At 33.9% G+C, this 14775-nt stretch overlaps 1 protein-coding gene across 3 annotated transcripts in view; it reads left to right on the top strand.

Moving 5' to 3' along the window:
* ARL13B (ARF like GTPase 13B) overlaps positions 1 to 14523 on the top strand; it is a 54502-nt gene extending 39979 nt beyond the window's left edge. For 2 of the 3 annotated variants that reach the window (XM_007423926.3, XM_088144519.1), the window contains exons 8-11: positions 746 to 1001; positions 1654 to 1770; positions 5900 to 5968; positions 12645 to 14523. In XM_007423926.3, coding sequence (XP_007423988.1) covers positions 746 to 1001; positions 1654 to 1770; positions 5900 to 5968; positions 12645 to 12721 — 519 coding nt within the window. In that variant the 3' untranslated portion in view covers positions 12722 to 14523. Of the gene's footprint in view, positions 1 to 745; positions 1002 to 1653; positions 1771 to 5899; positions 5969 to 7435; positions 7478 to 12644 lie in introns of all 3 variants that reach the window. The other variant, XM_025163913.2, reaches the window with a different exon arrangement.
* Positions 14524 to 14775: the final 252 nt, after the last annotated feature.

A 14775-nucleotide genomic window follows, 5' to 3' on the forward strand; every position in this document is an offset into this window, starting at 1 on the left:
TATAGATCTTAAAGAAGACCTAGTTTCATAATTGGTGTATTTTCAGTTATTTTCTTGGAATAATACTTCAGAATGTGAAAAAAAGCTGCTAGGTTATCAGAATCAATATAAGTAATTAAAGGCTTAGTATTTTCCACATGGGAAAAACTGTAGTTCATATTTTACGTGCATTATCCATAGCAATTTGTCAATAGAATTGCCTAGAAATCTATATGCTCATATAAGGGAACTGAACTAAGGCCATTGAGAATATTTGCACAGTAAAATTTCAAATACCTGAAATTTAAAACAATTAGTGTAAAGTTATATACAGCAGTTCTTTTCTTAGAAGAGCTGGATATTAATTGAAGATTACATTTTATGAAATTGAAGTTTAATTGATTTGGTATTATTGATGACTTGTAATCTAGTGGGAAAGGCTAGTATAAAGACCTTAATATTGATCCTAGGCTGACAATGGTTTTTTTCCCCGTGTTTATTTGCACTGTCAGCATAGTTATTGTGGAAAACACCAAGGCTTCTTAAGAATCTGAAAGTGACAGCAGTTATAAAAAAAATCTTGACTTAGTACATGCTCTAAATCCTTAATTCTGTATAAAAACCAGTTTTGTAACATTTAATATATGAAATATACTTCAGTAATCCTTTTAGAGTATCCTGTTATTTGTTGTTGACATTAACTCCACCCCAACTTACACCTGAAATGCTGTTGTAATAAATGGCATTTTCTTCTGTGTTTTGTTAGAATGAAAAGAAAATTGAAAAAGAGAAGAAGAGGCAAAGGGAAGAGAATGAAAAGATTGCTATTGCCTTGAAATCTAAAACAAATCAGGAGATAATAGACATTCAGAGTCTGAACAGTGAGCAATTCAACGAACAGGGACTGATAGAAAACTATAAATCTGCACTAACACAACAATTGGAACACGAAGATGAGAATGACCAGCACATCTCAGAAAGTCTTGACTCTGGTGATAATGCTACTTTGAATTCAGGAACAGGTAAACTGATAAGAATTTGTAAATGCTGTGTTACCAGTCAATTTCTACTAGATCTTAGCACATGCCCCTTCTGATTTCTCTGTTGGGTATAGAATAATTTGGTAAGAACTGTTGATTTCTCTTTTCATTTGCTCTGCAATATGAAACAGTAAAATTATTTGGTATTCCTTCACAACTTTTGGTACAATGAACCTTGGGTGACAAAGGGATCTTATTTAATTTCTACTAAGGTTTGGAGAGGATAAGAGATCTCATATCTCTTATCTCATAAGCTTTTCCAAAATTTTAGTTTATAGTTTGAGTTTGGAAGGAGAAGAGAGTATAGCTGTTAGGCAACTTTCTTAAAAAGGACTAGGAACACCACTCTCTGATGAGCTGCCAAGCAATTGATAGATTTTTTTATGAACCGACAAACTTAAATTCCAGTTCTGATCATGATATTTTGATACTTTGATATTTTGATCATGATATATAGTTGATATTCTCAACTGAACATTATCTGAACATAATTGGGTAACAGTGTGTGTTTATTACCAATATAAGGTTGTGGCAAGCTCTGATGAAAGTCTGTATCTATGTAAACACAAATATCTTCTAATTGTGGTTCAAATTCTTTATGTAATATCACTGGTGTTATTTACATTTGCTTTAGAAAACAGTAAAAAGAAATCGAAGAAACTAAAATTAAAAAGAAATCACCGAGTTGAACCAGTCAGTACAGAAGAAATTGTTTCCCCACTTCCTACACCAATAGCAGCCCTTACGCCAAGTGAGTACAAAGTACATCAGTGTTTAAAAGTGGAGATTTTGAACATAGGGGAAAACACAATTTCACATGAAGTATTTCAAAAGAAAAGATATGTAAGTATATGGCATTGTTAAATATTGTGATGAAATGCCTAACAGATATTGGGAACATAGAGGAGGTAGCAAGACAGTTAAGGGAGGAAATAAGGGCAGTACTGAGTTCAGGGGAAGGGAAAAGCATGAGAAAGAGATTTAGAATAACTCTACCTTAATTAATATAACCAAGTATTAAGTATTGATTAGATATCTGATTAGATATATGAATAATCTTTCTCTTCTTTATGTTCTGGTTATGAATTCTGAGAGAAATTTGGATGGTCACAATTAGAGAAATAAAACTGAACTTGATAAACATTTAAATTAGGAATCAGCAGTCCAGGTGCTAAGGTGCCAAGTGCTTATTGCACCTGTAAGATGCTGTTTGCAAAAATCTAAAATATTATATATAAATTGATGATGTCTTGAAATATTTTGGTATCCTTGCCTGAAAGAGATTTCAGATGAGAATGTGCTAAATTGTGGCATTCTCACAAGTTCTCAGGCCTAAGTTTGTTAACATCTCATGAGAATTTACAACTTTGACCATTTTTAAATACAGTTTTAGTTTTTTTATTTTTTTCTCCTGAAAAGGTTGCCTTAAATGAATATATAACAATCCTATTATCATTGTTCTTTCACAGCTCTTTAGATTCTTTAAAATGGAATTTTCAGTGACACTTAATATTACAAACCTCCTAACAGCCTGGGTGCTTTTCTCCATCTACTTTTTAAAATATAATTTTATTGAAAGATTTAAAAAGAAGAGTAAAAATTAATACAAACTAAAATAAAGAAGTAAAAAAGAAAAAGGAAGAAATAAAAGAGCAAGTTAAAGCACAAAAAGAAAAGAAAAGAAAAAACATATAAAAAACTGGCTTCCAATCTTCTTTACAGCAATTTTAAGTACAGTTGTAGATTTGCCTGTTTCTCTAAAGTTACATCATGACTCTCTTCTATAATCTCTTCTATTTAATCGTCAAAACCATAGATCATAGCTTCATTCTTTTCTGCTTTATGCAAAAAGTCCATAAGGGATTTCCAGTCAGCAGTAAACATAGATATTGTCTTTTCTCTAATCAAACAGGTTAGTTTGGCCATCTCAGCAAGTTCTATCATCTTCACCAACCATTCCTCCGTTGTAGGTATTGCCAAATGTTTCCATCTTTGTACGTACAATAATCTCGCTGCGGTTATCATATATAAAAACAAAGTTCCATGACTTTTTTCCATCTGTTTATCCATCAGTCCCAAGAAGAAAAGTTCTGGTTTCAGTTATATATTAATCTTTAAAATCCTCTGAATCAGTGTATGCATTTGAACCCAAAGTCATCTAGCTTTTTTGCATGTCCACCAAGCATGGTAAAATGGCCCTTCTTGTTCACATTTCCAACATAGATTTGAAGTATCTTTATACGTTCTGGATAATTTTTCTGGTGTCATATACCAACAGTACATCATTTTATAAAAGTCCTCTTTAAAATTATAACATCATGTAAATTTCAATCCTTTCAACCACATATTCTCCTGTTACATCTGTATATTATAACCAAAAATTTTAGCCCACTATCACACATTCATTCACTTGTTCTTCTGTTTCAAATGTCAATTAAAGTTTATATATTTTAGCGATCACATGTTCATTTGTACACAATTCCATTTCAAAGTCAGTCTTAAAATATTCAGTACAATAAATTATTTTGTCTACTTTGAATCTTTTTGATATCTGTAAATAAGAAAACCATTCACAATTATGTCCCTCTACCATCAGTTAGTGGGACATCAGTTGTTCTCTTGATTTTATTTTGTATTTCCCCTGACAGTATTCTAGTAACTCACAGTATGTTAACCATTTTTGTTTGCCTATTATTTCTCATCTATAAAATGCTTCTTGTGCTGAGAGCCACAAAGGTGTGAGTAGGCACAACCTATATTTGTGTCTATTCCATATTCTCAATATGGCGTGTCTAGCATAATGATTTTTAAAATCTATATTAACCTTAACTTTATCATACCACTAATATCCATGCCACCCAAATCTCAGGTCATGTTCTTCTAACTACAAAAGTCTTCTATTTCTCAGCAACACCCACTCTTTCAAACCAAACAGCAAGCTGCAAAATACAATTTCAAATCAGGTAAATCCAATCCTTCTCTTTCCTTTGCATCTTATAACACCTTACATTTAACCTGTGGTATTTTTCCCTTGCCATACAAACTTAGATAAATCCTTTTGCCACTATTTAAACGGTGTATCAATTGTCAAAACCGGTACTGTCTGAAACAAAAGTATCATTCTAGGCAACACAGATCTCCACTGACAGTTGTTAGATCTCCATCGACAATTATTTGAAGTGTAGATCGATCTTACTCATTTGATAAAATTCTCTCAAAAATTCATATCCCTCAAAACTTTAAACAGGAAGGCCCACTTCAAATTGTCAAAGGCCTTCTCTGTGTCTAAGAAAATCAGTGCAGCTTGTTTTTCATTATGTTGTTTTTCATTATGCAACACATTTATTATATATTATCTTTTAACTGTCTTTTAGGTATAAACCCAGATTGATCCTCATGAATAAATTCTTGCAAAATTATTTTCAGTCTCTCAGCCAAAATCGTTGTAAACAACTTATACTCATTATTTAATAATGATATCGGCCAATAGTTTCTTATTAAAGTCAAATCTCATCTCTCATTATGTATTAGTGCTATATTAGCCTCTTTTCAGCTCTCTGGCATCTTTCCCCTCTAATTCATTGTATTTTGTAAAGATTGTAAAAGTTCATCCTCAAAGCATTTATAGTAAGAAGCCGGTAACCCATCTGGTCCAGGCACCTTTCCTGTTTTAGTCTTTTTTATAGCTTCGCAAACTTCTTTTATTGTTAAGGGTTCATTTCATAATCTGGAATTTTGTTTAAATTTTGTTTCTTTAAATATTCATCTATTTTCTCCAGGCAAATTTCTTGTTCTTAACATAAACTGAATAATATTGATGAAATACTTTTTGCATAACCACATTATCTGTTATTACAGTATCTCCCTCTTGTAATTTCAATATAATTTTCTTTTCTTTTTCTTTTTGTAATTTGAAATTTGTATGCCAACCACTGCCCTGGTTTATTTGTAAACTCAAATGTTTTTGGGTTGTTTTGCATAATTCATTTTTTCTTTTCGTTTCTCACTGTTAATGTAAATAATTGTCACTGTAGAAGCTTAATTTGTTGAGAAATATTTATCTTCTCTGGAAACTTTTTTAATTCCTCTTCTTTTCATCTCATCCAAAATAGCTTGTGTTTTCTCTTGTTTCTTCTTTTTGAATTCACTATTATGTTGTATGAAATAACCTCTCATGAAACCATTCTTACATCTGTACCTTTAAGATTATTTTAAAAAAACCATTTTAACTTCTTTTTACATTCCTCCACTATTGCTTCTTTCTGTGACAGCATTTCATTTAACCTCCATATGAAAGAACTGGGTTTCCCTTTAGAAACCAAACTCATTGGATTATGAACTGAAAAATTCTTCGGTAACATCTCTACTTTATAAAACTTAGTAGTCAAATTCTTCAAAATCCAATTCATATCTATTCTCGAAAAAGATCTATGTCTTTCAGAAAAATAAGTGTACTCTCTTGAATTGCCATTTTTATGTCTCCATGCATCAACAAGCTCTAAATTGTCCGTCAAATTAAAAAAAAAACAACTGGTAGTTTTCCTTGTGTAATTTTAATATTGTTCTCAGAAGTTCTGTCTACTTGTGGGGAGATCACTCCATTCCAATCTCCCATTAGACCCCAATTTTCATAAGAAAAGCCATAAGACCTTTATAGAACATTACTTTATCCTCATTTGGGACATAAATTCCCAATACCAGTGTCTTAACCCCATGCAAATTAACTCCCACCCCAATATGTCTACCATGCTGATCAGTCAGTATAAGTTCTGGTTGTAGTTGAGGGTTTTCTCTATCTACATAGATGAATGTTTGCTTTATCAGATTTGTTTGGTTACATAATTGCTGTTTAATATCTTTTTTTTTTTTTTTTTTTGCAGTTGGATGGGAAACACCTAAAATTAACAGAATTCGAAAACTTGAGCCTCTTGGTGAAACTCATCATAAAGGTAATTTCAGAGGAATCACAATTTGCTATTTGTCCTCAGCACCATATTATATTTTGCATACTAGCTTATTTCTTTCATTTTGACTAATTTCATGCTTCGTTAAGAGCAGTCCATAATTTCCCCTAATTCTTTTTCTCTTTCAACTGTATGTAAATGGAATGTAGATAATGATTAATGAGAATGAGTTCATTCTCTTTGCTTCAGGACTGATCTGTTGCTTGTAGGTGTGGTCATGTAGTTGTATATTGCTCAGAGGGGAAAAAAATAGAACAAATTAAAATGCGAAGGACCATATCCATTGTTAACTATTCGTCAAAAGAAGGTCTGCTCTAATCTGTTATAGGATATTTTGGAAAAGATTTTAAGAGGTGTTGGAGAGTGAACAAAAAATAGGAGGGAAAAAAATCTCTTGAGTAGATGAGCTTTCACACAATCTTGAATCCTTCCCATTCTCAACTGCCTATAAATATTGAACCTAAAGATAGGTTAACCAGTTGCTAAATTTTACAAGGTGCAGCAGAAGGTGGGGAAATTGTTATGAGTTAATCAGGCAGGAAGCCACTGTGTGCCTAGCTTATGGCTACTTCTCTGAGTATATAGAAACAATTTGTAAGTATATATAGTTTTTATTATTGAACATGGTTTTATAAAATATAATTTTGCTATAAATCTTAATAGTATGTGAAAGGATCTAGTTGTTTCCTTGTAGGTTCTGATTTATAATATCCTCTTTATTGGTTATTAGTAAAAAATTGTTTCATTTTCAAGGTATCTGTATTGTTTTATATGAAAACCTTTAAAACTGATGGGAACTTTTTTCCTTTTTGACAAGATGGCATAGCCCATAGTTCAGTGATAGAAGTGAATAGCAGTGAATAGCAACCATGCATGTGGTTGCTATTCAAGCCCTAGGATCTCTAAAATGATATTGAGCAATAACCCCACAAAAGATTAATGCCTGACATGCTACTTTGACCTGCTAATCAGAGCACATAATATTAAACTACATCAGGGTTATCCGACTTTCTCTAGCCAAGGGCTATATTTGACCTTTGAATGGAATACCTAGGGCAGTATTTCAAAAACAGGCATTATCACGGTTAGGACAAAAACTAAACTTTATTTCATTTCATTTATAGTTAATTGCATTTAAAATTAATTAATTAATTGCAGTTAATATGGTAAGCCCGATGTATTTCATAATTTCCCCCTTCTTTCACAGTAAAATTTATAAAGTAGCAACTTTTGGAAGAGTTATGAAATAGCAACCAAGGTTTTCAAGATCTGCTTGCAGCACTGTGGCCTCAGATTGGATTAGAAAGATGTATGGAGACTTTATACATTCATAAAATCTGTATAGAGACTTTATACATTCATAAAATTTCCATTTTGCATATAAATTGATTTCCTTTGTAATAGACAATATAATTTTCAACAGTTTGTTTAATATCCATATTTCTTTTTAAGGAGTATAAAGAAAAGAAAACGAGAGAAAGGACAGAGAAAGAGGTAGGGAGGAGAAGGGCCATATTTTCTGATTATAATCTTTTTGCTCTTAATAATGGGCCTGATTCTGGCTGAAGCAGAGGAGTGGTAACTAAAAGTTGTCATTCCTTAGACAGTATTTTTGTTAAAAAGTGGAATAGAATTATTCTTATGCAAGAAATACTTCTGATTGTAAGTTGTAAATCAAGTTTGTGAATCTGCCAACATAAGATTACATGTGATGTATACCTCCTTTAAGCTTTGATTTTCAGCTCACTCAAAGAATACAATTACTAATTACAATTCTGCATATACTTGCATGTCCATTCTTGTCTGTATTTCACTTAAAAACATGATAACTTTGATCTGAGATGATGAAAGAGAATATATACATCCCATGAGTACTATTTACTGTGGTTTTATTGGGACTATTATATGCCACTGACTCCAGTTTAGGAATTAAAATGATAGCGTGGGTAATTACTGGAATTCTAGGACTCTAGCATCCTCATAATAGGACTTTCCTATAATTCAAGCCCTTAAAAAAGCACACATACCCCCAAAATTCCATTTTCGCTGTTCAATGTTTTTCTATACTATTATATTCTTTATTTTGTTTTTAAATAAAATTATGTTTAAATTTAGATCAGCTAATAAGTGGAGTTGCATTCCTTGACCAAGACATCAGTCTCACCCAGCAGTCTTTAGAAAAAGGAGAGGCAATTGGGAAATTCTGACCAGGACAGGCAAAAGAAATAGGGTAGTTTGGAAGTGAGTATAGTGGGGAAGCAGCACAATGACCCTACCTCTAGAATCTTAAGTATCAAGGTAAGTTTAGCAACAGAATAGGGAAGCCAAGATACCAAATTCTAGATTATTAGATACAGGTGGTCCTCACTTAACAACTGCAGTTGGACCAGCAACTCCATCACTAAGCAACATGATCATTAAGTGAAAGATCACATAACCATGCGCAACTTAAGACATTAGTTCTACTGCAGTCATTAAGCAAATCACCCATGGTTGTTAAGCATGACATCACATGGCCTTGACTTGCGACTTATTGCCAGCTTCCCCATTGACTTTGCTTATCAGAAGCTGGCTGTGAAGGTCAAAAATGGTGATCATGTAACCGCAGGATGCTGCAACTGTTCTAAATGTGTGCCAGCGGTGAAGCACTTCAGCCATGACCATGGGCACACTGTGATGGCCATGAGTTCGAGGACCGGTCATAAACCTATTTTTTCAGTGCAGTTGTAAGTTCGATTAGTCACTGAACAAGGCAGTCGTTCACCAAGGACCTATTTTTTTAAGTTAGTTCCTAAAGAAGAAAAAACCAAGGTATCAGCAATAACTAATAAGGACTAAAGCTGGTGAAATTGGAACCAGTGTTTCCCAAGCTAGAGAACACATTTATTTAAACATATAGATAGTCCTCGACCTACAATCATTTGTTTAGTCACTGTTCCAAGTTATGATGGTGCTGAGTGAATGGTGGTTATGACTGGTCCTCAAAGTTCCAGCCATCCCAGCACCCCACAGTCATATGATCATGATCTGGGTGCTTGGCAATCCGTTCGCATTTATGATCAGTTGCTAAGCATGCTGCGATTACATGATCACCTTTTGCCACCTTTCCTTCCGGCTTACCCAGAAAGTCAATGGGGAAGCCAGCAGGAAAGGTCGCAAGTCACTGAAGTAAGTCTCTCCCACCCACATATCCTCCCCCACCCCCTCTATGTTCGCACCATGCCGGCCATTCACAGACCCCCGTGCACTCCCTGACCTTCACCGTGCCTGTTGTGCACCCTCTTGCACCCCCTCCCTGACCCATGCAGCGCCTGTCGCACACCTCCTTGCACCCTTCCGAACCCACATGGCGCTCTCACGCACCCTCCCTGACCCTCCCTTGTGCACCCTTCCGCTTACCAGTGGAAATTCTGGTCCCAATTGCCATTGTAAGTCAAGGACTACTCGTATAGTCAATCTTCCTTGGACATTGAGAGGCTCACCAGTATCTATTAATTTGAAAGTGTGGGAGAAAGAAACTTAGGGTTTAAAGTTGCATGTGTGTGTGTGTATCTGTCTGAAATCTTTCCTCTGTGGTATTGGAGGCATAGATGTCTACAGCAAGGGGCAATGAGGAAACATAACGTTACAATGCAAAAGCATGCAGTATGCTAGTACATAAGGGCATGGTTTACCTCATTAAATCACCATGCATGTATGTTGTTATTTTGATGAAATCTCAATTTGCTGTGGATGTTAGAGCAAAAGATGTTTGCTATGGTTACATCTTTGTCTGCTATAAAGTTTCTGATTTTACTGAATTGGCTCTGGGAGCTTCTGCTGAGTCAAACCAAAAAATGAATTAAGTGTTAAGTGTCTGGAGACTGTTATGTACTCCTAAGCCCAGGGGTGAAGCCTGATAAACATGAAAGTAGTGATGGATTTGTGCTCTGTGCATTGAATTCTTGGTTTTCAAAGAATAAGTCTGTTCCCTTGAAATCAAGGTGCCAGACTGGTGATGCTCAGAGAAATATTTAGAGAAGAATTTCAGAGACGTAATACCTTTGTCCCACTCTCAGAATGATAGCTTTTTAGTCATCAGAGCGAATGACGTTTTTGAGGAAGGAGAGTATTTAGGAAGAAGGAACCCAATTCTTGGGTGATGAATTCACATTCTCTTGTACCAAGGATGATATTCTGGTAGGTGGAGAACTTTTGTTTGTGGGGGATTCATTCATTAGGAACACAGATGGGTTTGTGACAGTCTTGTAGATCAGAATGATATTAAAGTATTCAGGGTGGTGAAAATAAAAAATAAATGTGAATAGTTCCAGAAAGATTTTTTTATAGTAGGTGAAAGATTAGCCAAGTGGCAAAATGTGACTTGGTTCATTTTAACTAAGTGCAAAGTGTTGTATGCTGAGACAAAAACCCCTAACTTCATATATACTCCAATGAGTTTGAGCTGCATTCAACTGATTAGAAAAAAAAAAGATTTGGAGGTCATAGTGGATAGCTCAGTGAAGATGCTGACTCAGTATGTGTCAGCTGCAAAAAGGTAAAATCCATGCTAGTGATCGTTAGAAAAGAGACTGAAAATAAAACTGCAAACATTGTAATTCCTTTATACTAATTTGGTATATTTGCATCTGGAATACTGTGGACAGTATTAGTCAGCACATTTGAAAAAGGGTGTAGGAAGAGTGAAGAAGAGGGCAATCAAAACTATTAGGGTCTTGAACACCTTTCCTTTGAGAAAATCTGGAACATCTTTATCTTAGGAAAAAAATGTGAGTGACGGGACTAAGTTTATAATTGAGGTATATAAAATCATGCGTGGGATGGAGAGAGTGAACAGGGAGAAGTTTTTCTCCTTCTCTCAAAACACTGAGAGTCATAGAGTGAACCTGACTGAAAGATTTAGAACGGCAAAAAGAAGCACTTCTACAGGCAACACATGATTAATTTTTGATTAATTTTTGATTAATTACTGTGATCTCCAGTAATATGGATGGCTTTCAAAGGGGGTGGAAAAATTCATGAAGGACAGGTCTATTAAGGGCTTTTAGTTTTGAAGACTAAATGTTATCTTTCAGTTGGAGGTGCATGCCTTCAAATACTAGTTGCAGATGAACATCAGTAGGATGATTGAATGTCTCTACCTCCTGCTTGTGAGCGCTGCAGAGGCATAGGTTGGCCACTTGGTAAACAGAATGCTGGACTAAGAAAAACTTTGGTCTGATGCAGCAGATCTCGTCTTCTGTAAAAAGGATAAATTTATTTTAGAATATTACTCTTGTTGTAAGGATTTATAACCAAATTAGTTGTATTATTTAATCCAACTCCTCACTTAATGTGTTATTTTTGATTTGTAGAAAATATATAGGAAATACTTACATTTATTTATTTATTTATTTATTTATTTATTTATTTATTACATGTATATAGCCACCACATACTTCATATCTTGCAACATATTGAAATTTAATAGGTTTTCTCCGTTGTAGATTTTAAAGCAGTATTAACATGTCCACTATATTTACACTGGGGGTAAATCTTGATAAACTAAAGCAAAACATGATGATAGATATAACTTAACAATCTACTTTCAGCACATCTAAGAATAAAAAATACTCTAAAAACTGTGGTGAATATAACCAGTGTAATGTCCTGTTCTGTCTCCTCTGAATGCACGCACCAGAATGCATACACCATCTTTTTATAGCTTTATAATTTTGCATATTGTAAACCTGCCTGAGTTATGTCTTATTTTCTTTTAATGTTTGTTTAAAGATGGATGTTTCTCTCTGTTCTAACAGTGGTTTAATAATTTGGCACAGGGTCTTGTTTTCATCTTTGAAATTCTGCTTATATTAAGAAATGCATTGTCATAAAAATCCTCAGATACCTGGTTTCAGAAATCTGTGCTATCTGCCATTAGCATCACCAAACCACTGTTGGAAGTATCCACTTTAAATCCTTGATGTTGGTTGCTGCTGATTTAGAAGTAGTTGGGGAAATAGAGAAAAAGAAGAGAAGCCAGATACTTCTTATGGAAATGATCCTCTGAAATTCTTCCTTTTATTTTCTGTATTCTGATTGATTTGATCTATACTTTATTATCTTTGAACTGTAAGGTGGTTGAGAGTGGCAGTTACAGGGATTTGAGATAACCGTATATAATAAGAGTTCTAGCTATCTGGCATCAGTTAAGTTAGATTGATCTCCTTATTATGTTTAACTACAAATTTATTTATGTTTTCAACAATATGGATTTCCACTAATTGAGAACAGAGTTCTCTATATTTGTTTTTGTGTCTAAGATAGAGTATTTGTGGTTCAAGAATCATAAAACTGTTTTGGATATTTACTGTTTCCCTTTTCTCAAGTCATTCTTCAAGTCATTTACTGTTTTCCTTTTCTCAAGTCAAAGTACTACCAGAAGGAATGTAAAAAAAATGTAAAAAAGAGACTCTGAAACAGATAAGCATGTATAATAAACATGTATCTTTCAATATGTACATTTTGCACAAGGTAGAGTTGTAACATCAGATGAAGCCTAAAGATTTCTGTACAACATTAAATAAGCAGACAATTCCATAGTTTTTTGCTGTTCCTCACAATAGTTGGATAAGAGGCATATTATCTGTTAATTCAGTTTCTTTTCTAATTTGTGCTTTAGATTTCTATGGAAAGCCATTGCCTCCACTTGCTGTACATCAAAGACCTAACAGTGATATCCATGATGTCATTTCTTAACTAGCAGTCATGTTGCAGCTTTCAAGTGGAATCTAAAATACATTACATTAGACATTGCTTTCTTTTTTGAAAAGATACCTGCTATTCTTACAAGTTGCTGGGCAAGGACAGCCATGATTACATTGGGATTCCTGGTAAGGATGTTTCTTCTAAATGTTAACAGCGCTGCTTCCTCAATTTACCAGCTGCTCTTCAAAGCTGATTTGCAGCAAGAAAACTCATACAAGCAGAATTCTTGGAAAAGAAATGACAACAGGATTTTTATTTCCCTTGCTGGAAATACTACTTTCAAGACCAAACTCAACTTGATTATGCATACATATGCTTTTTTTTTTTCCAGTTTGGCTAAATACTTTTGTATATTCAATGCTTCAAGAGGTTTTTTTTTTAACTATATGCATGTTCAAATGGAAAATATGAACTGTACATTTAAACAATTTGATATATTTTTCTAGTATTTTATTTGTTTTTAACAAACTATTTGGTCAACAGAACTATTTTGAAATACTAAAATGCATACCTATATTCATAAGTATCTACTGCATTTTTGGAAAAGCAATATACTTGTGTGTGATTTGCTTCACAATTTGCCTAGTTGTTAATTATGTTGTTTTGTCTTATTCTTGGTCTGCCTGGAAGAAATGTGTGATGAAAGGAAACTGTATTCATGTTTCCCTTAATGGGAAACAAAACATTTCAGGAGTTAGTTCTGACAATTAATTTTGTGTTCTTGGAGCTAGAAGGAAGGGGGGAATAAATTCAGCCAACCTCTTTTTGACTTTCCAATAGATACTAATAAATATATTTCAATTATAGGTTTTGATATTTATGGCCACAGCTATTGCAGTAATCATTTCATCTTGGGAAACATATAAATACTAGGGCTGTGCATCACTTTGGAGTCAGCAGAAGTACAAATGTAGCATCTAATTATACCTCTTTATACCAAATATAACAAATGTGTCTTTTCCTAGGCTTATATGGCAGGCATAGCTGTTTTAAAGAGTTCCAAACAGGTACAGAGTTCATGCTCCTGCACAATCCAAGGCACCTTTTTGGCTTTGAATCCAAATTGCCCCATAGCCTTTATGTCACCCATGCAAATACATTTCCCCATTAGGTTGGGGTTCCTTGTGTGTTGGAATTGGAATAAATGGAATTGTTTGTATCAAAAATTATGGTATCTTTCCCCCTTGAAGACTTTTCATTGCTTCAATTCTTAGTAAATGCAAATAATATTATTCCAGGAATGAACATTTCTGGGAATATGTAAATTAGTGCATATGTGTTTTTAAAAACATTACAATCCAATTTTTTACTTACTTGTTCTCAGTTGGGTATAATAGATAAATGATCAGAATTCTCATATGATCAGAGGTTTCTCTATATGCTCAGATAGTGAGAGCAGATGAATGGCTTACAAACTTCATAAAGACTCTTAGTACTAAAGTGAACAGGAAAGTGTGTGAATATAGTGAGTTTTGAGGTATATGCCACAGCCTTCTGGAACTTTGGAAATTCTTCTAGCAATATGTTATTCAAAAGCATCTATTTCTTTGCAATCTAAATTAATGTTTGAATTCTATTTGATATTAGTAATGTCTATGTTATGAAACTGGTCAAATTGAATCCTTTCATACATGATCTGTGTCTGTCCTAAACTCACGTAAAAATAGTCTTACAAACACAATCAGTTGCATACATAAAAGCTGAATGAGCTTGCTTTTTTAAGACTACTTTCTGTCTGATTCAAAAAATGGTGCATAATTGATGGTGCATATAGTTCCAAAATGTTCCTGAATTTTTAGAGTATATACAAATGGAAGATTGTTTTTCATTTTCCCTCGGAAATTAAATGTCCTTTCCTTTTAGTTAACAGTGAAAATTGTTAAGGTCTGCCCTACTTTCTTGAAGCTCAAAAACATTTTTCTCTTTCTCAAGGCCATCCTTCTTACCTGTGCTGTATTTTTCCCTGCCTTCAGTCCTCAAAATCTGTTTCAGATAGATTTTCTATCTGGAGAAGATTTTGAGGGCAATTCAAGGATAGAAAGAAT

The sequence above is a fragment of the Python bivittatus genome, unplaced genomic scaffold (genome assembly GCF_059951505.1).
Source record: "Python bivittatus isolate LINGU-HERP-01145 unplaced genomic scaffold, Pbiv_v1 ctg000350_np1212, whole genome shotgun sequence".
Lineage (NCBI taxonomy): Eukaryota > Metazoa > Chordata > Lepidosauria > Squamata > Pythonidae > Python > Python bivittatus.